Genomic DNA, 26,955 nt, shown 5'->3' on the forward strand with positions numbered 1-26,955 from the left:
CCACAAAGATCAGCCATGATCTCATTAAATGGCAGAGCAGGCTCGAGGGGCCAGATGGCCTACTCCTGTTCCTAGTTCTTATGTTCTTATATGATACAGCAGATGTAGACATGCTCCCACCTGTTGGATGCCCCAAATTAGGGCCATAAGTATAAAATCAGACACTAATAAATCTAATCGGGAATTCAGAAGAAATTTCTTCACCAGAAATTAAACCTTGGAGGGGCGGCACGGTGGCGCAATGACTAGCAACGCTGCCTCAGGGAGCCGAGGACCCAGTTTCGATCTCGGCCCTGGGTCACTGTCCGTGTGGTTTGCACATTCTTATCGTAGGTCTCACCCCACAACCCAAAAGAAGTGCAGGGTAGGTGGATTGGCGACGCTAAATGCCCCTTAATTGGAAACAAAAATAATAGGGTACGCTAAATTTATTTATTTAAAAATAAGTTTACAGTACCCAATTATTTTTTCTAATTAAGGGGCAATTTAGTGTGGCCAATCCATCTACCCTGCACATCTTTGGGTTGTGAGGGTTGAACCCACGCAAACACGGGGAGAATGCCACGCGAACAGTGACCTGGGGTCGGGATCTTACCTGGGTCCTCGGCAAGGTGGGGGAGCAGTGCCAACGATCGTGCCACCCTTGGGTACGTACGCTAAATTTAAAAAAAAAAGAAATTAGACCTTGACTGCTATAAGGAGCAGTGAGGTAACCGACACAAAGATCCCACAATCCTGGGTTTCACATCTCCTGCCCCAGATATGAATTTGGCATCAGGGACACCTCCGGGCATTCATCGTGATGCACTCAAGCAACACAAGTAGCCAATCATGTGGAAAAATGCTCACAGACAGTAAATCAGAAAATTAAAAGCATCGATTATCCATCACTTTTTAATATCAATTGAAAGAGCAAAATGAAGATTTGGAAATACACATGTAGTTAAGATGAACCTGAAATATCAAACAAACTTCAAAAGTATAGAATTAGCAACATGGAGACCTTGAAAATACACAAGTATTTGATTTTCCAGGTCAGAGTTTGTTCAGCAATAACTATGAACTTAGCACACCATTAAAACCCCAGTTACAGCTCATTCAACACAATGTAACTTTTCCAGTGGATTTTAGTGAGACAGAGAGTTTGAAAATAGAAATTCTAAATAGTTCAATGACTTCCACCTGACTGCAGTTGAAGGGGCCTTTAACAGCACACCCCATGAGGAACTGGGAAGCCACTGACAGAAACATCTGGACTTCTGCATTTAACTTATCAGGATTGCCAACAATCGGGAAGGCGGCATGGGGTGAACCTATAGGAGTGTCAGGGTGCTCTGGACCTGTACGATCGGGAGGGAGGGGGAGAGATGGGGCAGCTTACTTGCTGCCAGTCCAGTATTTGCCAGGCCTGGCGCCTGTACATAAATGAAAGGATGTGACCGATCCAACGCATGTGCAGAAACAAAGCCGCCTGCAAAAGAAATCTAGGACAAAATGCATCTCAGCAATGATGCACGGAGGGGCCAAATTATGGGTCAATTCTGGGAAATCCTAGATGTTGGTCACTCCGCTGCGCATGCGTGGACTCCAGAAGTTTCTGTCAGTTTCAGAGAGCTTCATTGCTACGGCAAAACTGGAGCCGCGATGTAAAGACCAAGACCGCAAGATTTTTCTTTGTAAGGCAATAGTATTCAGGCACAGATAGATTGAAAATGACTAAGTTTGTGGAGCTGACTGCATGTTATTGTAGCGCGAGGAAGGAGTGAGTTCCCTTTTTCCGTGATCTAGTTGTTCCCCCACTGGCATATCTCAGCCTAACCTCTAATTAACAGCCACCCATGACAGCGTAGTTGAGACTGGGGACAGTGGGGCCAACACCATGACACACAGTGGATTGGCGGCCAACGTACTCCCACTCATACAAAGCGAAAAGAATCACGGACAGATTTAAAAAAAAAGTATTTATTGAGCAAATAAATGTTACTTTTCTCTGAGAATTTGTTTTGACAGCCACTCCCCGTCACAAATGTTACCATTCAGATGCTGCAGAGCTCGTGCATTTCCATCGCCGATCCCTGGTTTATTTTGGATTCACAGTTTTACATTCAGTTCAGTGACGAGCTTCTCATTTCATGTACTTTTCTTGGTGTTCAGCAAGAACCTTAGCGGACGACTTGGCGTCGTAGAACAGTTCATTGATTTCCTCCACGTGCTCCTTCTCGATGCCATCTTTCCCATTGATCTTTGCCAGCAGGTTGGCAGGGGTCAGGAGTTGCACAGAGTACCTGTACCACAAGCACACCGCCATTAACCTCAATATATTCCTGCTCCTTTAGTCTATCACATGTACAAGTAATTAATTAATGCAAACATTTGGCTAAAACTGTGGAGAACAAGTCTGCAGCACTGCAAGTGATGGAGAGTCCAGCAAAAATAATAATCCCAAAATCAACTGGGAGGCAAAATGAGAGAAGCTTACCCCTTTCTCTGGGCTGTAGAGTTTAAGGGGGGACGTAATTGAGGTAAATCTATTTACCTACATCCAACTAAGTTTGTTATGCATGTCACAAACTCACAATTCTATCACCATGGGCATGTCTCCAAGTGGTGTTTCAATAGGATTTTACCCACATTGTAGAATAGTTTGGAACAGGTCATCATCTGGCCTACTGGGTCAGCACCAGTTCTTTTAAAGAGCAACCAGTCAGTCTCCCTCCCCGGCTCTTTCCTCAGATTCCCTCAATTTCTTTTTGAAGGATACTATTGAATCTCTTTCCACCAACTTATCAGGCATTATGAAGCTACCCGTGATCCATCAGACCTGGAACACCACAAGCTGCAGGTTCCCATGCTGTTCTCACAGCAGCACCATTCAAATAGCTTCACGGCTCCAAAGTCTCAACATTTCCATCCTTCCTCCAGCAGGTTTGGGGCAACTATTCACCACGTTCCTTCACTTCGCCCCCCTTCTGTGTTGCTTCTACCCAGCTGCCTAAATAGTTCCCATCCACATGCTTCATTCGGCTCCTGGCTCTGGGTTCAGGCGCTGCTGGAGTTCGTTCCCAGACGAAGAATTCGATTACTGCTGTCCACACATTTGTTTTTTTGGGATATCATCAATTTTACCCCCAATTTCCAACATGCACTGATCTACTGAGGGGTGTGCAGGAGCAGCAAGGCAACTCTTTGACATCTGCTTTTGAATGCACTCCTCGGTAATCTGGTGTAAAAGCTCACCTCCATCTACCCAACAACTGCTTTCATCATATGAATTACAGAATCATAGAAAGGTTGCAGCACAGAAGGATGACATCTTTTCCATGCCAGCCCTTTCCAGTCCCACCTTCCTGCACCCGCTCCATAGTCCTGTAGCTGAGAGCACTAAAGGTGCAGATCCAGGTTCCTTTTAAAACAGTTTAGGGTCTCTGCTTCCACTACCAATTCAGGCAGCGAATTCCAGACTCCCACTACCCTCTGCGAAAAAACACTTTTCCTCCTGTACCCTCGACACCTTCTGCCACTTATCTTGAATCTACGTCCCCTCGCTCTAGAATTCTCCACTGGGAGGAAAACAATATTACCCTGTCCACCCTATCTCTGCCCCACCTAATTTTGTACACCTCAATTAAGTCATCCCTCAGCCTTCTTTGTTCCAAGGAAAATAACCCCAACCTATCCAATCTCTCCTCATAGCCACACTTTTCTAGCCCTGGCAACATTCTTGTAAACCTCCTCTGCACTCTCTCCAGAGCAATAACGTTCTTCCTATTAACGTGGTGACCAGAACTGCACACAATATTCCAGTTGTGGCCTAACCAGTGATTTATACAATTCTAACATTATATCCTTACTTTTATATTCGAATATACCAGCCCTAAATCTCCCTCCCCCCGGAGTTAATTTCCCTTGGCTGGAGAATCTAGAACTGGGGTCAAAATATCAGAATAAGGGCTTGATTATTTAAGACTGAGATGAGGAGCAATTTCTGCACTCAAATGGTGGAAACGTTGGAATTCTCTACCCCAGAAGCCTGTGGATGCCCAGTGGTTGAATATATCCAAGGCGGTCAACAGATTTTTCAAAACTAAGGGAATCAAGAGACATGGAAATAGTGTGGAAAGCTGGGAGCGGAGGTCAGCTATTATCTTATTCAATGGTGGGCCTATTAATATCCTCGGGGTTACCATTGACCAGAAACTGAACTAGACTGGCCGTATAAATCCTGTGGCAGGTCAGAGGCTGGGAATTCTCTGGCGAGTACTTCACCTCCATTCCCCAAAGCCTGTCCACCATCTATAAGGCACAATTCAGGAACATGGATGAGTGCAGCTCCAACGACATAAGCAGCGCAACACCATCCAGGACAAAGGAGCCCTGCTGGATTGGCACCTCTTCCACAAACATTCAAACCCTCCAACACCAATGCACAGTAGTAGCAGTGTGCACCATCTACAAGATGCATGGCAGGCATTCATCAAGGCTACTTGGGCAGCACCTTCCAAACCCACAATCGCTGCCATCTAGAAGGACAAGGGCAGCAGATATCTGGGAACCCCACCACCTGGAGGTTCCCCTCCAAGTCACACACCACCCTGACTTGGAAATATATCGGCCGTTTCTTCTGCCAGGGTGGGCAATAAATGCTGGCCCGGCCAGCGACACCCACATCCCATAAAGCGATGAACGGTCAAATCCTGCTCCCAGCACTGGAAGGATGGTAATAAAAGTATGTTAAATTTTCAACGCCAAGGCAATAACTGAAGAGCTCTCGTTTGTGCTGTGCTTCTGTAAAAATATCTCGGTTTAAAAACCTTCATAATGCACAAATAACTCTGGATTGCAATATCGAAGCCAGGTAGGTTTCATTAGCGGCCTTGGTTTTTAAGGAGCTTTTTTCTTTTTTTTTTTTTAAAAACAGAAACCTTTTGTGTCAAATCCCAAGGGCCCCTACCTACAGCACCATTCATCTTCCTGTGACAAGCTAAAACCAATAGCTATTACTGAAACGGTTATTCTACAGCGCTGGCTAATATTAAATACCGCCAGTGAAGAGTACTTGGGCTGCAGGTAGAGGATGATTTAAAACGCTTGTCTCAGGTTCCTGAAAGCGTCATCGTAGGGAGAGCAGCAAATCATTCCTGCTCGCAGGGGTCAAAAGGGAAAAGAAAAAGCAAATGACATTATCAAGGGCTGGACAAGAGCCATTATTCCTTAACAAAGCAGAAATGGGTACTCACCGCAGTGTTGTCTTGGTGCCGATTTCCCCCAGGTGAAGCAAGGCATCCTCACTGATGCTGATGCCTTCTGTCTGTGCTCGAATCTTGATTATCTGCCGAACAGGGAGAGAGGAGGATTAAAGAAAAGTGAACAGATCCTATAACTGTCAGTGCAATTGATCCTTCTGTCAGTACAAATTAATGGCCCGTTCACCACCAGATGATTATTCAGGCCAAAGGCGAACAGTTTCTCCAGGTCTGCAGATAACAGAGTGAGACTGGAATATTAAAATTGAAAATAAAAAAGGATTTGCCTGAACTTACATTATATTTGCGAAAACTGGGGGACTGTCGCAGATAGAAATCTATATTTAGATAATGCTGGGTTGTTTAAAGTTGTCAAACAAATACAAAATATTTTTTACTCATGGGCAGCACGGTAGCACAGTGGTCAGCACTGTCACAACTCCAGGGTCCCAGGTTCGATTCCCGGCTCTGGTCACTATCTGTGCGAACGCTCTCCCCGTGTCTGCGTGGGTTTCCTCCGGGTGCTCCGGTTTCCTCCCACAAGTCCTGAAAGACGTGCTCGTTAGGTGAATTGGACATTCTGAATTCTCCCTCTGTGTACCCGAACAGGCGCTGGAATGTGGCGACTAGAAGCTTTTCACAGTAACTTCATTGCAGTGTTAATGTAAGCCTACTTGTGACAATGAAGATTATTAATTAAAAGATTTAATCAACAACCCCCTCCCCCATCGCCTCTGGCAATTTACACTGGGTAGGGTTTCCATGGGGTCTGGTTGCCCTTTGCTGAATCACCGAACTGGACATTAATCATCTCTGGCCAATGGGCTGGCATGCTATTTGACTGCAGGAGGCATCACACCCAATAGATATCTAACATGCATTTTCCAGCAGTGATGAGAGCTGGGTTAATTTCTCTCTTCAACTTTGGTGGTGTTGAAACTGGATGTAGCCTGGGACGTTCCTGACCTGAATACCGTCTCTGCACCGAATATAATCATGCATCAAGCTGTGGGGGCTGTTGGAGGAGGATTGGGGAGGTGTTCAATGTCACAGTGCGATAAAAGTTTCCCTCTCAACAATTTTTGCTGTTGAATGTCATAAAGCAAAGCTCCGTTAGAAACCTGGCGAACATAGGTTTAAGTCCTCAATAGACAGACAGCAGGTACTGGCCCACCATCTTGAATAGGTGCTTGGCAGCGTGGAGCTGTTGTCGGCATTCATAGCCCCACAGCCCCCAAAAATGCGAGGAATGACACCAAGTAAACGAGTATGTGTTTTTATTCAGTCTGCAGATTCCGCCTTGTAGCAGTTTACGCCCCAAATACCCACTGTGTGATTGTCATCTATCTTCAGCTCGTTGGAAAGAACAGCTTACAAAATGCCAACAGATTTGGGGTTCTCGCCGTCCACACCCAGTGTTGCACGGCAGTCTTACTCCTCATCCATCACAGCTCACGTGTGTGGCCTTGACAGAGTTGTACACCGTGAGGCTATTTCTTTCCTCTCCGTACTTGGTGTACAGCCAATATCAAACATCACTTAAAAAGCAGATGATATGGTCATTTTCTCATTGCTATCTGTAGCACTCTGCTGTAAGCAAACTGGCTGCTACATTTTGATTTATTCATTCATGGGTTGTGAGCTGCACCAGTTAGATGCTGCCCATCCTCAATCGCTCCCAAGGTGAGGATGCCCCACTTTCTTTTGTCTATACATTTTTTATTAATAGTCTTTCATTTTTACAAAGAATGCAACAAATCCTTAGGATTGGTACAGCACAGCACAAGTGCCTCAGCATAGATGAATACAGAAAGCGACAGGCGAACAATAACACAGTTGGTTCAGTTTAATCATTAAACGGTGTGCCTCCGTACGTACCCACAGATAAGCTGGAGTGAGGAAGAGAATAAAGCCATGGAAACATGATAAAATGGTGCACACCTTCACATGTAGCGAAAACTCATACAAACAATGAAAATCTAGGCTAAAAATTTCCTGACATGTTCAGGCGGGCACCAAAACATATCTCCCCCCAACTCCAATCATACCAGAGGCACCAATAACACATTAGGACGACATTTTCTCAGATACACCTTTGCAGGAGCCAATCAACTATTCTTTAACTCGAAAACAGTGAAAGCAAATACAGAAAAAAATCCTTGAAGGCCTTTGTTCTAAGAGGATATTTTATATATAACCACAAGGTGTAACAATCCCACAAAATCCAGCACAGTAGAGCGATCATCATTCCACGCATTTAAACAGAGAAGAGCAGCAAATATTCATACATTTGGTTCCGTTTGCGATCATCATGATCGGTGTCTCCCTTCACAGACAGTATAAAAATATACCACCAAGAGCAGGACAACAGGATATAGCCATGAGCACATGGCCCCACGACACAGACCCCCACCAGAAGACAAAAATGGGGAAAGCTGCACATTTGAAACCTCCCAAGACAGCCAGTCCAAGAAGGAACATCACCAAAGGAAAACAATAGGATACTGCCCTCAATACAATGCTTGGCAATGCACACTCGCGTATAAAGGGGGCAGTAATAATAATAATCTTTATTGTCACAGGTAGGCTTACATTAAAAAAAGGAAAAATGAAATGAAAATTGCTTGTCACAAGTAGACTTCAAATGAAGTTACTGTGAAAAGTCGCCACATTCCGGCGCCTGTTCAGGTACACCGGTGGAATTCAGAATGTCCAATTCACCTGACAGCACGCCTTTTGGGACTTGTAGGAAACCGGAGCACCCGGAGGAAACCCACGCAGACACAGGGTGAATGTTCAGACTCCACAGACAGTGACCCAAGTTGGGAATCGAACCTGTGACTCTGATGCTGTGAAGCAACAGTGCCAACCACTGTGCTACCGTGCCCATGTGGAGAGTATTCCATTACACTCCTGACTTGTGCCTTGTAGACATGGTGGACAGGCTTTGGGGGGCTGGCGGGGGGAGGGTCCCAGAAGGTGAGTTACTCACAGTAGGCTTCATAGTCTTTGACCTGTCCTGGTAGCCACAATATTAATGTGGCTAGTCCAGTTGAGTTTCTGAACAATGCTAACCCAGGATATTGATTATGGGAGACTCAGCGATGGTAATACCATTGAATGACAAGGAGCGGTGGTTAGATCCTCTCTTGTAGGAGATGGTCATTGCCTGGCACTTGTGTGGCGCGAATGTAACTTGCCACTTGCCAGCCCAAGCCTGGATATTGTCCAGGTCTTGCTGCATTTGAACATGAATTGCTTCAGTATCTGAGGAATCACGAATGGTGCTGAACATTGTGCAGTCACCCGCAAACATCCCTACCTGTGACCTTACAATGGAAGGGAGGTCATTGATGAAGCTGAAGATGGTTGGGCTGAGAGCACTGCCCTGAGGAACTCCAATCCTTTTCGACAAACATCAAGGACAAGCTGATGCAAGACCAGTGGTCGTGGCCTCCCACCAACCCCAGGCCTCAAAGATCGGATACAATATTCTCCGTTGAACTCGATATGCCCGGCCGTCAAACTGAGATTGCGAAAGCCAGTTCTCAAAAATTCAGCTGGGAATTTGTCCCCAGCTCCCCTTGGGAGACCGGGTACACGAACATTCCTCTCGAATAAAGGGCCCCAGCCACCTCTGACTGTTTCACTCAAACAACGATCTTTTTGACTTAACTCTGCTCCCCATCAATCTAGCCAGGATCTTCCAGAAACATAGCACAGGCCATACTTGCCAGGAACAAATAATTATGCCTTGTGCTTCAGGATAAAAAAAATAGGATTAAAAGAGGAGTAGCTCCAGGGGTCACAAAAACGCAGCTGCTCCCACACTCAAATCACGTGACCCATGAGCTGCCTTCTTGAATATAACAGTATCTTGCTCATCCAAATCAGAGGACAGTTCAAAATCAACCATATTGCTATGAGTTTAGAGTCTTGTCTAGGCCAGACGGGTAAGGATGGCAGATTTCCTTCCCTAACGAACATTAGTGAACCAGTTGGGTTTTTAGGACAATCCAGTAGTTTTACGATCACCATTAGAGTCTAACTTCTTATGCCGATTGAGTTTAAATTCACCAGCAGTCATGGTAGGATTTGAACTCGTGTCTCTGGATTATTAGTCCAGACATCGGGATCATTAGTCCAGTCACATAATCACTATGCTGCCATACCCTAAACATTACATTAAATCTTACATCGCAGAAGTGATACTTCTTTGGGATGTGAGCTTGTGAAAGGAGGTGGATAAATGCAAGACTAGCTTTCCTGTAGCCACTTACAATTTTTAACCACAAATGCACTGCACCGACTGGATAGCCTGGGATTTGCACATGACTTTCTGAAGTGTTAACAGTGGCTCTCAACAAATGTAGCATGGACTTCCTTGCATTATGGTGTAAAGTTAAACAGTACTGGCTTAATGCACTCGCTAATCCCTCACAGGCAGACATCTGATTTACACCAGCTCCTTGCTGGAACGCGCACACACAGTACGATGACCTTTGATATAATGCACATCACTTATAGCCTCCTCGCTAACAGATAAATCACAGAAACACATTGGTTCTATAAATACGTTTACTGTTTGATTCGCAAAGACAGTCTTACACAGAAGAACCTCTTGTATTCCAGCTCTCCGAATACACAACTCCTTCCGTACTCTTCTGCCGCAGCTTAACTCATTAGAGCTCAATGTCCCTGCTGTACTCGTGTGACACTCCAGTTTACTCCGACTCACATGGTCATTCATCAGAATTACAGGATTTGAGGACTCTTATGCTTGTGACATATATTTACTCCAATGCTCACTCAACAAAATTTCTTATCAGGGAGTAAACCCATTTACAATGATATCAAGTTTGCTATCCCCACTGCCCATCCTCTCCTGATTTCTGGAGTACCTTTCCACAAGAGCTGGAAGGCCATTCTATTACGGGAGGGCCAAATCTGATTTTGCCCACACCCACTGTACACACACACAGGTATTTTTCAGTAGGGTTTCACTGGTCATTACAGCATGAACTCTAGCCAATCACCTGTTCACCAATTTTGGCTACTGAGACCAAATGTTGGACTGGCAAGCGGGACAAGGATCTGCTGCTGTGTGACTCGTATAGGCCGATTTTGCTCCTCAATGTGGATGCCAAGTTGTTGGCGAAAGTCCTGGCCACTAGGATTGAGGATTGTGTCCCAGGAGTGATACATGAGGATCAGACGGGATTTGTGAAGGGCAGGCAGCTGAAGGCAAATGTGCGGAGGCTCCTGAATGTAATTATGATGCCCTCGGAGGGGGAGAAGTTGTGGCGGCAATGGACGCGGAGAAGGCCTTTGATGGACGGACGGACGGGGGGGGGGAAGAGAAAGAGTGGCGGTGTCAATGGACGCGGAGAAGGCCTTTGAACGGGTGGAGTGGGAGTACCTGTGGGAGGTGCTGGGCAGGTTTGGGTTCGGGGAGGGGTTCATAGGGTGGGTAAAATTGTTGTACTAGGCCCCGGTGGCGAGTGTATCGACGAACCGGCTGAGGTCAGAGTACTTCAGATTGTACCATGGAATGAGGCTGTTTGCCCTGGCGATTGAGCCGCTGGCCATGGCGCTGAGGGAGTCCAGAAACTGGAGGGGGTAGGTCCGGGGGCGGGGGGAGCACCGTGTCTCACTATATGCAGCAGATGACCTGCTTCTGTATATCGTGGATCCGGTGGAGGGGATGGGGGAGGTCATGCAGACCCTTAGGAAGTTTGGAGACTTCTCAGGATACAATCTCAATGTTGGGAAGAGCGAGCTCTTTGTGGTACATGCGAGGGGCCAGGAAAAGAGCCTGGAGGAGCTGCCACTCAAGATGGTGGAGAGGAGCTTTCGGTATTTGGGTATCCAGATGGCCAAGAGTTAGGGTTTTTTGCATAAGCTCAATCTGGCGCGGTTGGTGGACCAGATGGAGTAGGACCTCAGGAGGTGGGATGTGCTGCCACTCTCCCTGGTGGGCAGGGTGCAGTCTGTTAAGATGACGGTCCTCCCTAGGTTCTTGTTCGTGTTTCAGTGCCTGCCCATTCTCATCCCCAAGGCCTTTTTCAAGTGGGTGAGCAAGAGCATTATGGGATTTGCGTGGGCAAATAAGACCCCGAGGGTTAATAGACTGTTCTTGGAGCGCAGTCGGGATGGGGGCTGGCGCTGCCGAACGTGTGCAGCTACTACTGGGCAGCAAATGTGTCAATGATTCGGAAATGGGTAATGGAGGGAGAGGGGGCGGCGTGGAAAAGACTAGAGGCGGCGTCCTGCGTAGGTACGAGCCGGGGGGGGGGGGGGGGGCACTGGTGACGGCACCATTGCCGCTCCCGTGGTACACCACGAGCCCGGTGGTGGCGGCGACATTGAAGATTTGGGGGCAGTGGAGACGGCACAGGGGGGAGGTGGGGGCCTCAGTCTGGTCCCCGATACGGAACAACGATAGGTTTGCGGGGGCAGGATAGATGACGGGGTCCTAAGTTGGCACTGGGCGGGAATTAGAAGGATGGGGAATTTATTAATCAACGGGACTTTTGCCAGTCTGAGAGCGCTGGAGGAGAAATTTGTGTTGCCCCCGGGAAATTATTTTCTAATTGGAGGGCTGTGACCAGTGGTGTTCCACAGGGATCAGTGCTGGGACCTTTGCTCTTTGTAGTATATATAAATGATTTGGAGGAAAATGTAACTGGTCTGATTAGTAAGTTTGCAGACGACACAAAGGTTGGTGGAATTGCGGATAGCGATGAGGCTGTCAGAGGATACAGCAGGATTTAGATTGTTTGGAGACTTGGGCGGAGAGATGGCAGATGGAGTTTAATCCGGACAAATGTGAGGTAATGCATTTTGGAAGGTCTAATGCAGGTAGGGAATATACAGTGAATGGTAGAACCCTCAAGAATATTGAAAGTCAAAGAGATCTAGGAGTACAGGTCCACAGGTCACCGAAAGGGGCAACACAGGTGGAGAAGGTAGTCAAGAAGGCATACGGCATGCTTGCCTTCATTGGCCGGGGCATTGAGTATAAGAATTGGCAAGTCATGTTGCAGCTGTATAGAACCTTAGTTAGGCCACACTTGGAGTACAGTGTTCAATTCTGGTCGCCACACTACCAGAAGGATGTGGAGGCTTTAGAGAGGGTGCAGAAGAGATTTACCAGAATGTTGCCTGGTATGGAGGGCATTAGCTATGAGGAGCGGTTGAATAAACTCTGTTTGTTCTCACTGGAACGAAGAAGGTTGAGGGGCGACCTGATAGAGGTCTACAAAATTATGAGGGGCATAGACAGAGTGGATAGTCAGAGGCTTTTCCCCAGGGTAGAGGGGTCAATTACTAGGGGGCATAGGTTTAAGGTGAGAGGGGCAAGGTTTAGAGTAGTTGTACGAGGCAAGTTTTTTTTTTTTTTAATATAAACACAGAGGGTAGTGGGTGCCTGGAACTCGCTACCGGAGGTGGTGGTGGAAGCAGGGACGATAGTGACATTTAAGGGGCATCTTGACAAATACATGAATAGGATGGGAATAGAGGGATACGGACCCAGGAAGTGTAGAAGATTGTAGTTTAGTCGGGCAGCATGGTCGGCACGGGCTTGGAGGGCCTAAGGGCCTGTTCCTGTGCTGTACATTTCTTTGTTCTTTGAAATGCCTTCAGGTATATGCAGGTTCGGGCGTTTGTGAGGAGAATTGTAGGGGAATTCCCGCTGCTGCCTGCTCGGAGGATACAGGACAGGGTGATCTCGGGTGTGTGGGTCGGAGAGGGTAAGGTCTTGGCGATATACCAGGAGCTGCAGGAGGCGGAGGAAGCCTCGGTGGAGGAGCTGAAGGGCAAGTGGGAGGAGGAGCTGGATGAGGGCCTGTGGGCTGACGCCCTGGGCAGGGTCAATTCCTCCTCATCTTGCACCAGGCTGAGCCTGCTCCAGTTTAAAGTGGTGCTCAGGGCACATACGACAGGGGCGAGGATGTGTAAGTTTTTCAGGGTAGAGGACATGTGTGTGAGGTGTTCGTGGAGCCCAGCAAACTACGTCCACATGTTCTGGGTGTGCCCGCGCTGGCGGAGTTTTGGAAGGGCTTTGCAAAGGCTATGTTCAAGGTCTTAGATACTCGGGTAAAATAGAGTTGGGGGATAGCGATATTTGGGGTGTCGGATGATCTGTGAGTGGAGGAGCCGAAAGAGGCTGGAGTTCTGGCCTTTGCCTCCTTGGTAGCCCGGAGAAGGCTCTTGTTAATGTGGAGGGACGCGAAGCCCCCAAGCGTAGAGGCTTGGGTCAATGACATGGCAGGGTTTCTTAGGTTGGAGAAGATAAAGTTTGCCTTGCAAGGGTTCTCCAGGCGGTGGCAACCGTTCCTTGACTTTCTCGCGGAACGTTAGGTGGAGGTCAACAGCAGCAGCAACCTGGGGGGGGCAGATTTCTTTTCTTTTTTGTAAGGGGAGTATGCCCCATTCTGTTCAGAGTTGGGTGTTAATTTGTTAAACTGTTTAGAGGATTAAGTTGTTTTGTTTTGTTGACATGTTGCCCTTCTTTCTTTGTCTTATTTTCCTTTTTGGAGTATTTTGTAAAATTATCGAAAAACTTTGAATAAATACATGAAAAATTTTAAAATGTTTTTTTTCCAGCTTTATAGGCCTGAATGACACAGTTATCCAACAATATTCAGGACATCTTACAGGAAACATATGCGGAATAACATAGGAGCAGGGAACCATCATGAAAATGCAATCCAACCAAAACAGATCAAGGCACAAAAGTCACAAATAACACAGAAAAGCACAAGTGATTTGATTCAATTTCCTAATGAGTAAAATAAAACTGCACAATCACTCCGTCCTACACACTTTATAATGCCCCGAGCCTATACAAGTTATTTAAAAAAGCAAGGAGGTGCATTCAGTGACCTAATGACGAAAGGCAACCTTTCAATGTGATACAGAGCCCTACAGGCCAGGAAGGACCCAGGTTCAATCATGTGGTTCATACAGTTGGTGGATTTCAGCTGGGGAGACAGCAAGGATGCTGCATTTAACTTCGGTGTCTCTGGGCTAATGAGTCAAGAAAGCTAGTCCTGGAAAGTGAACAAGGAACAATTCTACAGGGTCAGAAGATCAGGCTTGGTTGCGATGACATTCATGGTTAAATAGCTCAACAACTCAGGTTATCTGGGCTGTGAAAGAAAGCATTTATTTATGACATACATTGAGAGAGTCAACACTTCAGGAAAGGAAGGGAGTAAAGCGAAGTGACGTAATTTTAATTACACAAAGTCTCAATTAGGGATAGCCGGTATGACAGCTAATTATAGTGCATTCAACATATCCAAAATCAATACTGTAGGGAAATAACTGCAGACACTGCAAGTGATTTTAGTGCAGGGTTTTGATGTTCCTGTGCAGTTAATGTTTTTAGAACAGATTCTTCGTGGAATATAGGTGCTGCTGCCAAGGCCAACATTTATTGCCCATCTCTACATGTCCTTGAATGGTGAACAGCCTTGGGTGACTTGATGGACCATTTCATAGGGCAGTTAAACGTCAAACACATCAACGTGGATGTGGAGTCATACAGACCAGTCTGGTACGGACAGATTTCTTCCCCTAAAGGACATTAGTGAACCAGATTGGTTTTTACAACAACCCAATAGCTTCATGATCACCATTACTGATTTTATTAATTGGACTTGAATTCACAAACCAGCATGGTGGTCAAGTTGACAAATTAGTAGAGGAGGCACAGTGGTTAATAATAATAATCTTTAGTGTCACAAGTAGGCTTACATTAATACTGCAATGAAGTTACTGTGAAAATCCCCTAGTCGCCACACTCTCGCCTGTTCAGGTACACGGAGGGAGAATTCAGAATGCCCAATTCACCTAACAGCATGTCTTTCTGGGCAGCACGGTAGCACTGTGGTTAGCAATGTGGCTTCACAGGCCAGGGTCCCAGGTTCGATTTTCCACTGGGCCACTGTCTGTGCGGAGTCGGCACATTTTCCCCGTGTCTGCGTGGGTTTCCTCCAGGTGCTCCGGTTTCCTCCCACAGTCCAAAGACATGCAGGTTAGGTCAATTGGACATGCTAAATTGCCCTTAGTGTCCAAAAAGGTTAGGAGGGCTTATTGGATTGCGGGGATAGGTGGGAGTAAGGTGGGGTTATGGGAATAGGTTGGAAGTGTGGGCTTATATGGGGTGCTCTTTCCAAGGGCCGGTGCAGACTCGATGGGCCGAATGGCCTCCTTCTGCACTGTATGTTCTATGTTCTTTCGGGACCTGTGGGAGGAAACCGGAGCACCAGTTTCTTTCCTGCAATATCTCAAAAACAGATTATCCGGTCATTATCACAATGCTGTTTTAGGAAGTTTGCTGTGCAGAAATTAGCTGCCGTGTTTCCTACATCACAAGAGCAGTTACGCTTAATGCCTACAATGCCTTTTTGAATGCCTTATGGTCACGAAAGGTGCGTTATAAAAGGTCATTAAAAAAATTGTGTTCTGTTCAGGTTGATTTAAAAGATCCCATGGTACTGTTTGAAGAGGTGGTGGTTCTGCCAGCAACATGACCAAATTAAAAGCCGAATCATAGAATTTACAGTGCAGGAGGCCATTCTGCCCATCGAGTTTGCACCGGCCCTTGGAAAGAGCACTCCATTTAAGCCCACACTTCCAACCTATCCCCATAACCCCACCTAACCTGCACAAGTTTGGACTGTGGGATGAAACCGGAGCACCCAGAGGAAACCCACGCAGACACGGGGAGAACGTGCAGACTCCGCACAGACAGTGACCCAAGCCAGGAATTGAAGCTGGGACCCTGGAGCTGTGAAGCAACTGTGCTACCATGCTGCCCTATTTACTGACTGGCAGATTCTACTTGCAAAACTGCCAAATACATATGCTGACATAGCAAGTGAATGCAAGTGCAGTGACACACTTTGAGACATTGAGAGGATTTGACAACATGTTATATAAATGCAAGGCATTATATAAATGCTGTTCTTCCTCTCCTGGGAGTCCAATAACTGCAGCCCTACTGTAAGCAGCCAACTTTGGGAACACAGGGATCGAAATTCCAACCTTCTGGCCTACAGGACTTAAAGCTACACAGGGCTAGGTGTTTACTCATTGAGCCATGAGGCAAGGCCATCCCAGTATGGTTGGTGATGGCTGTATTTATGCAAATGAGAAAACGACTGTCTCAAACCAGCTTTACTCAGATGTGGCTTCCAGTAAAGTACTTTAGTGTGCAATCGGTAGCACAAGACTTTTGGCAACTTTGCTGACTCGGCCATTACTCAATAGGTTTTCTCCTTCCAATGCTAACTGGGTTAACACTTGATGCAGCTGTGCAAATGGGGGCAACACTGCACATGTTCAAAGACAAAAACATTTCATACATAGTACATAGAACATTGAGTGCAGAAGGAGGCCATTCAGCCCATTGAGTATGCGCCGACCCACTTAAGCCCTCGCTTCCACCCTATCCCCGTAACCCAATAACCCCATCTAACCTTTTTAGTCACTGACGGCAATTTATTATGGCCTAACCTGCATGTTTTTGGAGTGTGGGAGGAAACCAGAGCACCCGGAGGAAACCCACGCAGACACAGGGAGAAGGTGCAGACTCCGCAGAGAGTGACCCAGCGGGGAATCGAACCTGGGACCCTGGCACTGTGAAGCCACAGTGCTAACCACTTGTGCTACCGTGCTGCCCACCCTTGTACCAGGGATGAATATAACGTGCATGGATGAATGAAAAGTGCAATAAATAACTTACGACAAGTGTCAGATGTGCTTGTGTCAAAGATTCCAAATGGAGGTAGTTATTTGTGGGTTGAAAGTAAGAGAACCGCTTTAATAGAAGTCCTTGTTTGGGATAGCACTGTTCTCTTTTATGGAGCTCATTTATCTGCACTTGGCCCCATTCAACCCATGCTCCATTCTGCCTGCCTTCCAGCATGGATCGTCTCTAAAACCCCCTGGTCTCCTGCCTTGACTCGGTTCCCACTTGTCTTTTGACTTGGTGACATCCTCCTCCTCTACAACATCCAATCTCTTGCTCCTTTCTCTCAAAATCTCCATCTCCCAGTTTCCTCCTTTGCACAGCATTGGCTGCAAGTGTAGCAGCCGTGTGCATTAAAGTCAGATTTCCTGCTTTTGAGAGCCGGTAATTGACGAGACACCTCATGCATGGGGCCATAGACTTTACTTTCTTTCCAGGTTGTATCTTTAAGCTAAACAGGGGCGGGGGAAGGATGTACGAGTCTACAATAAAGCAGCAGCAAAAAAAGGTGACACCGTAGGTTTTCACTGAAATCAAGCAGTCACATAGCAAGTATTCACTGCATCTTTTTTTGTGCAGCTAATGTTTGGTTAAATGTCTGTATAAAGGTCTATATAACCCGCTACACCTTTCTAAACGACTAAACGTTGTTTATTGATTTAGCTTATCGTAATCGCTTCGCTACTTTCTTGTTTACAATAGTGCCAGAGTGAAAAATAACTGGCATTATATGAAACCCTCACTCCTGGACTTATCTCTATGATGCTACACATAGCATCATTATCCAGGAAGTCCTTATCACTTCTACTGCTGATGTTGCGCTGCTCGATGATTCAGACTAGCTCAACACCAGCTATTAACAGTCAGCATTCTTCTCGCTGGCAAGCCACTGAACATTATAAAGGTGTTACTATTGATAAGTGCCATAGATAATTATTTTAGCTGCAAGAAAATACAGGATAAGAACAAATTTGGCTTTCTTACCTTTTAATTATTAAATCGAAAATCATTACAATTGGTGATATTCTTTGTTTTGTGTATATTTTTTCATTAGAGAGGGAGATTGATGATGGATAACATTAAGAATCCAGTGGTTGCCACAGATACACTCAAATCAGGTACAGCATGGGGGTTAGATAGAGTAAAGGTTCCTCGACACTGTCCCCATCAAACACTCCCAGGACAGGTACAGCACGGGGTTAGATACAGAGTAAAGCTCCCTCTACACTGGCCCCATCAAACACTCCCAGGACAGGTACAGCACAGGGTTAGAAACAGAGTAAAGCTCCCTCTACACTGTCCCCATCAAACGCTCCCAGGACAGGTACAGCACGGGGCTAGATACAGAGTAAAGCTCCCTCTACACTGTCCCCATCAAACACTCCCAGGACAGGTACAGCACAGGATTAGATGCACAGTCATGCTCCCTCTACACTGTCTCCATCAAACACGCCCCAGACAGTTACAGCACGGGGTTAGATACAGAGTAAAACTGCCCCATCAAACACTCCCCAGACAGTAACAGCACGGTGTTGGCTACAGAGTAAAGTTCCCTCTACACTGTCCCCATCAGACACTCCTCGGACAGTACAGCACGGGATTCGATACACTGGAAGCCCCCTCTACACTATCCCAGCAATAGGTCTCAAATCCAATCCCTTTTTATGCCTGTAGGGAGACCATTCTCCACTTCCCGTTGAAGTGATTTTGTGAACTTATTGCTGGAATTGTCAGCTCCAACACGGTTAAACAAGAGGACTGCTACAGAGGAGATTTCCATGCCATCGGAATGGGACATTGCTGAACTCTGCTTACATTGGCCAAAGGCCAGAATCCAAGTCACTGTTTCATCCAGTTCTGCTAATTTTACTCAATTTATATTCTTGCTATTGACCTGAGCGACTAATCCTTAAAACCAAGCAGTGAATACACAACACAATTTACTTCAGATCTCACTTTGCCTGTTCCTATGAAAACGCCTGATCAGTTTGAGCTCTCCTAGAGCTAAGACAACATTTGAAAATCTGAAATAAAGAAAATCCAACATACACACAAACTGCAGACCAGTTAACTAAAAACGTTCTGCTGCAATTTCTGAAACATTTTTAGCACCTGCTCAGCTAAAACAAGGGTTCATTCAATAGTTTCATGTGAGCCCCCTTTATTTATTCTTTCATGGGATGTAGGTGCCACTGCCCAGATGAAGGCTTTTATTGTCCGTCTCTAATTGCCGTTGAGGGTGACGGTGAGCTGTCTTCTTGAACCGCTGCAGTCCACACGGTGTGCTCACCGTGCGATTGCGAAGGGAGTTTCAGGATTTTCATCCAGTAACAATGAAGGAACAGTGATATAATTCCAATGGAATACCAGAGGGCAGAAGAAATTGAACAAGACAGTGCTGCTGTCACTCAGGTTTTGGTAGAGGGCGAAGGCGGGTTTATATTTATAAAACGTTCACCCCATCGCTGCTTCAACTGTGAAATATCATCCTGTGCAAGCAACACAGATTTTTCCTCAAAACCTGCTTGCTTCTGGAGCAAACATTTTGAACCATAGGACTGTTGGATTAAAGGGCTGTCACCATTGATAGGTCCAGCTTGAGACGATAAAAGAAAATCATACAAAATTAAAATGCTGTGTGATTTTTGTACAGAGGACAAGTATCAACATAAATGTCAAATCAAAGGACTCAAGAAGAATCAGTGAATCTATTTGTATAATAGGGTGTTAGGCCACATATTGCACAAATATATGATGGAAAATAGCACATCGCCTCGAGGAAGAAAAATTAGAAAAAACGCCATCTTCTTTCATTGTCCCTAATTTGTTTCGGTCCCTCGTCCATCTCTTCCTATTGTTTTCCCACTCTTGTCTCTGCAACGCTCTCAAACATTTCTGCCATAACTCTATTTGACTCTTTCTCACTCTCTCAATGCTTCTGCAACTTCTACTTTACTTTATCTCCATACTCTTCCACTTCTCTCCCAGTCTGTCTTTATGGCACTCAGATTCCTGTATTTAGCTTTCAGTTGCTTACTTTTCAAAGTTTAGGACTTCCAAAATTGCGAAACAACATACAACAGGTTAGAGATGGTGAAACACAGTAAGGAGCCGAGGACAGAGGGATGAAAGTGAGTAAGGAGGCAGATGACTGGGAGGTAGTATGCCGAAAAGGCGGATATCAAAGGAGAAGTCCGTTTCATTTCTAAAATCAGGCTGCTGAATGACAGGATCTGGGCAGGACAATTTAACTGATTTTAATAAATACATCAGGTGGAAGCAAAAGATGTTTTGCGGTGTTTTGAAAAGCGGAGTTTTCCTCGGTGTCCTGACAAACATTTAATCTTTTTCCAATGCCATGAAAACAGATAATCATTGTCACATTGTTTTTGGGAGAGTTGGCTGTGCGCAAATTAGCTGCCGCATTTCCTAATTACGACAGTGAATGCATTTCAACAGCACTTCAATTGCTGTTTGCATGGTGGCCGTGAAAAGCCTGAGATAAACAGAAGTCTTTTCTTTTATTACTGTTGAACTCTGTCCAGCAAGCCCCAACAGAAAGTGTTAACAGGTAAAGGTGAATAAGAACAGAAAATGCTGGCAATATTCAGCAACTAAGGCGGCGTCTGTGGAAAGAGAAACAAAGTTATTGTTTCAGATCAATGACCTGATAAAAGGCCATCAGCCTAAAACGTGAACTGTTTCTTGAGGCACGACCCGAGCAGAGTATTTCCAGCATTTGCTGTTTTTATTTTAGGCTTCCCGTACCCACAATAATTTGTCTTTTAATAAAGGTGTGACTGTCCCGAGGGGGGGGGGGGGGGGGGGGGGGGGGGAGGGGGGGGGTGATGCCATCAGTCCCACATCTAGATCTAAGAAGTAGTTCCTACCTGCATCATCTCATCTGGTGTGTACAACATTGTCCTGATGATCATGACTCGGTCCAAAAGATCAAGTGGAATTCCATGAGGTGACACAATATCTTCTGTACCCCTGGAAAAAGCAAGGCTAATTTTAATGTCCTTAACTGGATGAAAGCTGCAGATCACTTGGCAACATGCCTGAATTTCCACGTCACTTGCAGAAAAAAGCTTTTCTTCTTAAAAAAAAATAGAAGTTATTTAAATAGACCATTTCCCATTTAGATTATGAATTGAATTATAAATTGTATGTAAAAGCTGTCAAGTCCCAGTAATTCCATTTAGTTAATTGTATTACATTAAATTTACATATAGATTAAAATTTCAAGTAGCTCAATCCATCTCAATGCTGACGCTGCTGGAGTTCAAAGAAAGCTTTGTTTTTGTGGCACAGAATTGGTTATAAAAAGCAGAGCTGTGCCACTAGATGGTGCAGTGTCAACACAGCATAGGAATCTCCGATCTGTTCCATCCATTTCCTTGACCAACCAAACGTCCGAAAATTGAATTAGCAGACATGATTGCATAATTGGCAAGACCCGTACGTGTCACAAGTACTCAGTCTGGAGGTTAACGGGAAACTCTGAGCACCCATATTCAGGCCAAATGTCTGACAGCATCGTTGGTAACCATCATCATCCTCCACCCACCCTCTACGCCAGGTGGTACTGAGCTACACAGGTCAGGAAGATCACAGTCGCACCGCACATAGAATATAGAACATTATAGCACAGAACATGCCCTTTGGCCCTCGATATTGTGCCGAGGATTGTCCGAAACCAAGATCAAGCTATCCCACTCCCTGTCATTCTGGTGTGCTCCATGTGCCTATCCAATAACCGCTTGAAAGTTCCGAAAGTGTCCGACTCCACTGTCACAGCAGGCAGTCCATTCCACACCCTAACCACTCTGAGTAAAGAACCTACCTCGGACATCCCTCCTATATCTCTCACCCTGAACCTTATAGTTATGTCCCCTTGTAACATCCACCCGAGGAAATGGTCTCTGAACGTCCACTCTATCTATCCCCCTCATCATCTTATAAACCTCTATTAAGTCGCCTCTCATCCTCCTCCGCTCCAAAGAGAAAAGCCCTAGCTCCCTCAACCTTTCCTCATAAGACCCATCCTGCAAACCAGGCAGCATCCTGGTAAATCTCCTTTGCACCCTTTCCAATGCTTCCACATCCTTCCTATAATGAGGTGACCAGAACTGCACACAATACTCCAAATGTGGTCTCACCATGGTCATGTATAGTTGCAGCATAACCCCATGGCTCTTAAACTCAAGCCCCCTGTTAATAAACGCTAACACACTACAATCCTTCTTCACGACTCTGTCCACCTGAGTGGCAACCTTCAGAGATCTGTGGACATGAACCCCAAGATCTCTCTGTTCCTCCACATTCCTCAGAACCCTGCTGCTGACCATGTAATCCACATTCAAATTTTTTTCTACCAAAATGAATCACCTCGCACTTATAGGGTTAAACTCCATCTGCTATCTTTCAGCCCAGCTCTGGATCCTATCAATGTCTCTTTGCAGCCTACAATAGCCCTCCACCTCATCCACTACTCCACCAATCTTGGTGTCATCAGCAAATTTACTGACCCATCCTTCAGCCCCCTCCTCCAAGTCATTGATAAAAATCACAAATAGCAGAGGGCCCAGCACTGATCCCTGTGGTACACCGCTGGTAACTGGTCTCCAGTCTGAAAATTTTCCATCCACCACCACCCTCTGTCTTCTATGTGATAGCCAGTTATTTATCCAATTGGCCAAATTTCCCTCTATCCCACACCTCCTTACTTTCTTCATGAGTCGACCATGGGGAACCTTATCAAATGCCTTACTAAAATCCGTGTATACATCAACTGCTCTACCTTCATCTACACATTGAGTTACCTCCTCAAAGAATTCAATCAAATTTGTGAGGCAAGACCTACCCTTCACGAATCTGTGTTGACTATCCCGGATTAAGCTGCATCTTTCCAAATGGTCATAAATCCTATCCTTCAGGACCTTTTCCATTATCTTTCCGACCACCGAAGTAAGACTAACTGGCCTATAATTACCAGGGTCATTCCTATTCCCTTTCTTGGACAGAGGAACAACATTCGCCACTCTCCAGTCCTCTGGCACTATCCCCGTGGACAGCGAGGACCCAAAGATCAAAGGCAAAGGCTCTGCAATCTCATCCCTTGCCTCCCAAAGAATCCTTGGGTATATCCCATCTGGACCAGGGGACTTGTCGACCCTCGGGTTTTCCAAAATTGCTAATACATCCTTCCTCAGAACATCTACTTCCTCCAGCCTACCCGCCTGAATCACACTCTCATCCTCAAAAACATGGCCCCTCTCCTTTGTGAACACTGAAGAAAAGTATTCATTCAACGCCTCTCCTATTTCTTCTGACTCCATGCACAAGTTCCCACTACTGTCCTTGACCGGCCCTACCCTCACCCTGGTCATTCTTTTATTTCTCACACAAGAGTAAAAAGCCTTGGGGTTTTCCTTGATCCGACCAAGGACTTCTCATGCCCCCTCCTAGCTCTCCCAAGCCCTTTTTTCAGCTCATTCCTCGCTACCTTGTAACCCTCAAGCAACCCGACTGAACCTGGTTTTCTCATCCTTACATACTCTTCCTTTTTCCTCTTGACAAGACATTCAACCTCTCTTGGCAACCATGGTTCCCTCACACGGCCATTTCCTCCTTGCCTGACAGGGACATGCCCATCAAGGACACGCAGTATTTGTTCCTTGAACAAGCTCCACTTTTCATTTGTGCCTTTCCCTGACAGCTTCTGTTCCCTTCTTATGCTCCCTAATTCTTGCCTAATCGTATCATAATTACCCCTCCCCCAATTATAAACCGTGCCCTGCCGTATGGCACTATCCCTCTCCATTGCAATAGTGAAAGACGCTGAATTGTGGTCACTATCTCAAGTGCTCTCCCACAAACAAATCTAACACTTGGCCCGGTTCATTACTCAGTACCAAATCCAATGTACCCCCCCCCCCCCTCTTGTCGGCCTATCCACATATTGTGGCAGGAAACCCTCCTGCACACTGTACAAAATCTGCCCCATTCAAATTGTTCGACCTATAGAGGTTCCAATCAATATTTGGAAAGTTAGAAGTCACCCATGACAACTACCCAGAGACCTCCACACCTATCCATAATCTGTTTTGCAATTTCTTCCTCCCCATCTCTATCACTATTTGGGGGCCTATAGAAAACTCCTAACAATGTGACCGCTCCTTTCCTATTTCTAACTTCGGCCCATATTACCTCAGTAGGCAGATCCCCTGCAAACTGCCTTTCTGCAGCTGTTAAACTATCCTTGATTAACAATGCTACTCCTCCACCTCTTTTACCACCTTTCCTACTCTTACTGAAACATCTATACCCCGGAACTTCCAACAACCATTCCTGTCCCTGTTCTAACCATGTCTCCGTAATGGCCACAACATGGTAGTCCCAAGTACCAATCCACACTCCAAGTTCACCTACCTTATTCCGGATGCTCCTTGCATTGAAGTAGACACACTTCAACCCACCTTTCTGTCTGCCGGTACGCTCGATACCCTCCTCAGTACCTCACTACTCTCTACACTGGCTTCTGCACTACAATTCGTTTTCCCAGCCCCCTGACATATTAGTTTAAACCCCCCCCGAAGAGCCGTAGCAAATTTCCCTCCCAGGATATTGGTGCCCCTCTGGTTCAGGTGCAAACCATCCTGTCTGTACAGGTCCCAACTTCCCCAGAATGTGCTCCAATTATCCACGTTCCTGAAACACTCCCTCCTACACCATCCCTGCAGCCACGTGTTTTATCTGCACTCTCTCCCTGTTCCTCACCTCACTAGCACGTGGCACCAGCAACAAACCAGAGATGACAACATGGTTTGTCTTGGCTCTCAGCTTCCACCCTAGCTCCCTAAATTCCCGATCGCAGCTTGGGTGTTCCTTGGAATACAAACCATCTCAACAGGATTTCTAGGGGTAGGTTGTCAGGTGATGGCATTATTGAGGCTACAAAGGCAGAGTTTGCAATGAGGCCCACTGCGTCTTAGAGATGGAGGTGAAAGTTTAAGGCATTGAAGAAACAAGTGGATGCTGCAGCGGGGAGCTTTAGGATCATTTTAGGCAGATTTATATAGATGCATCACTTGGTCTTCCTGGTCCATTTATTGTGAACATATCATTAAGGCTCACACATCAGAAATAACCACTTGAGTGAGGCACCACACAGCTGAGGAGCCAGGGAGATAAAAGAGCGCAAGGAGGAGCAAGACTGCACCTGGAGCTGGAGTGCTTGGATGTCAGTGAGGTGCACTAGCAATAGGGAAGTAAAGTTAAAACATGTCAAAGGGAAATAAAATAATAAAGTAAACAAAGATAAAGATAGCGCAAGTAATGTTATACGACTTATGCTAGATGTAATAGATTACAGTTCCGAGTCACGGAACAGCAGGTCAACTCTGCAGAAAGCTGTGTACATTCGGTTGCATGTGTGAAGTCGTGAATGCATCTTGTGTCCCAGACAAACACATCTGTAGGAAGTGTTCCTGTTATGTATCGGCGTAACACGCGACATGATACCAACCAATGGTGTTACTCTGATACATAACAGTTACCAGCTGCAAGAGTTTGAACTCTGGGTTTCGGAACTGGAGTACCAGTTGGAGTCACTGCTGTGCGAGGCAGAGGACCACATGGATTGCATGTTTAGAGTGGTGGTCACACCGCAGGGTTAGAAGTGCATAGTAAGAGAGAAAATGGGTGACCACCAGGCAGTTGAAGATAACCATGCAGGTAGAGCAGGATTGCAAGCAACCCCAGGATTACTCCCAGTTTCACGTGCTCGTGACCAAAGGAATGGGAGAATTCATCAATTAAATACGTTGCTGGAGAAATGGTGTAGGAGGGATTTCTGAGGCATTGGAAAAGGTCTGGATACCTACATGGACTTCAGTAAGGCTTTTGATAAGATCCCGCATGGGAGATGACAAGATGGCAAAATGACAAGAGCCAATGGATATGATATAATTGCCATTACAGAAACATGGCTGCAAGGTGACAAAGACTGGGAACGAAATAATTAAAAATATTCGATATTTAGGAAGGACAAACAAGGGAAAGGACGTGGAGTTGCACTGATAATATGGTATGGTAATATAATATGGTAATAAGGGATGGTATCAGTGCAGTAGTAATGGGGGACCTCAGTGATCCGGACACGCCTGGTCTATTCTCAAAAGTGGTTAAGACACTGGACCAGAATCATAACGTTTTAAAGTTTTACGGTGGTGTGGAAAGATCGATTCGTTGCAGCAGTGATAACAATAGAAATAAGGCTAAAATGGGGTTATTTTATGAACAAATGTTTATTAAAACCAAAGAAAATATTTAAACTTTTAAACTTCAACCCTAACAATAACAGATTACACATAGTTTCTTAACCATAACACACGAGTTGCCATTAAACTGTACCTTCAAATGAACATACAGCTGTCATTCCACTTACACAGGAAGGTAAAGATGATACTTACATTTACAAAGCAATTTTTCTGCTGTTAGTGAAGTTCTTTAAAATCGCTTTTCAAAAGCCTAACTCTGGGACAGCCTTCCATGGCTCATCTGTGGCTTTTCAAATCCTTCTCAGCTGTTCAAAAACAGGATTCTTTCTCTCTCTCCAAGCTTCGCCCAGCCCCTCAAACAAAGGTTCTCTCGGGTTTCTAGACATGAGCCCACTATCGTTACCTTGGCTGTTTGATTTTCCACTCCCGTTTATACAAAATAACAGAGCAATGCTATTGATAAACAACTAGCCTCTCATTTATAGACAAAAGAGGCCATCAGACTCTGTAATGGTCTAAAGGCTGGTCAAACAAGAGTGTCCCGAAGGACAATGGATCTTGAGGGAATCCCCCCTGGCTGGACAGGGGCATCCTGTGTATTCCCAGTGTTCAAGTCTGAATGGGCCAATGCAACTCAGGCCAGGTGTGGTCATATCTCTTGGAC

General features: G+C 45.7%; 1 protein-coding gene across 1 annotated transcript in view; it reads right to left on the bottom strand.

The window, feature by feature from the left end:
* Window positions 1-878: 878 nt before the first annotated feature.
* Window positions 879-26,955, bottom strand: part of ruvbl1 (RuvB-like AAA ATPase 1) — an 84,328-nt gene continuing 58,251 nt past the window's right edge. Inside the window, exons 9-11 of the mRNA XM_072473061.1 lie at window positions 20,898-21,000; window positions 5,238-5,329; window positions 879-2,285 (exon numbers count right to left, since the gene is read on the bottom strand). Coding sequence (XP_072329162.1) covers window positions 2,126-2,285; window positions 5,238-5,329; window positions 20,898-21,000 — 355 coding nt within the window. The 3' untranslated portion in view covers window positions 879-2,125. The remainder of the gene's footprint in view (window positions 2,286-5,237; window positions 5,330-20,897; window positions 21,001-26,955) is intronic.

The sequence above is a fragment of the Scyliorhinus torazame genome, chromosome 13, assembly GCF_047496885.1.
Source record: "Scyliorhinus torazame isolate Kashiwa2021f chromosome 13, sScyTor2.1, whole genome shotgun sequence".
NCBI lineage: Eukaryota > Metazoa > Chordata > Chondrichthyes > Carcharhiniformes > Scyliorhinidae > Scyliorhinus > Scyliorhinus torazame.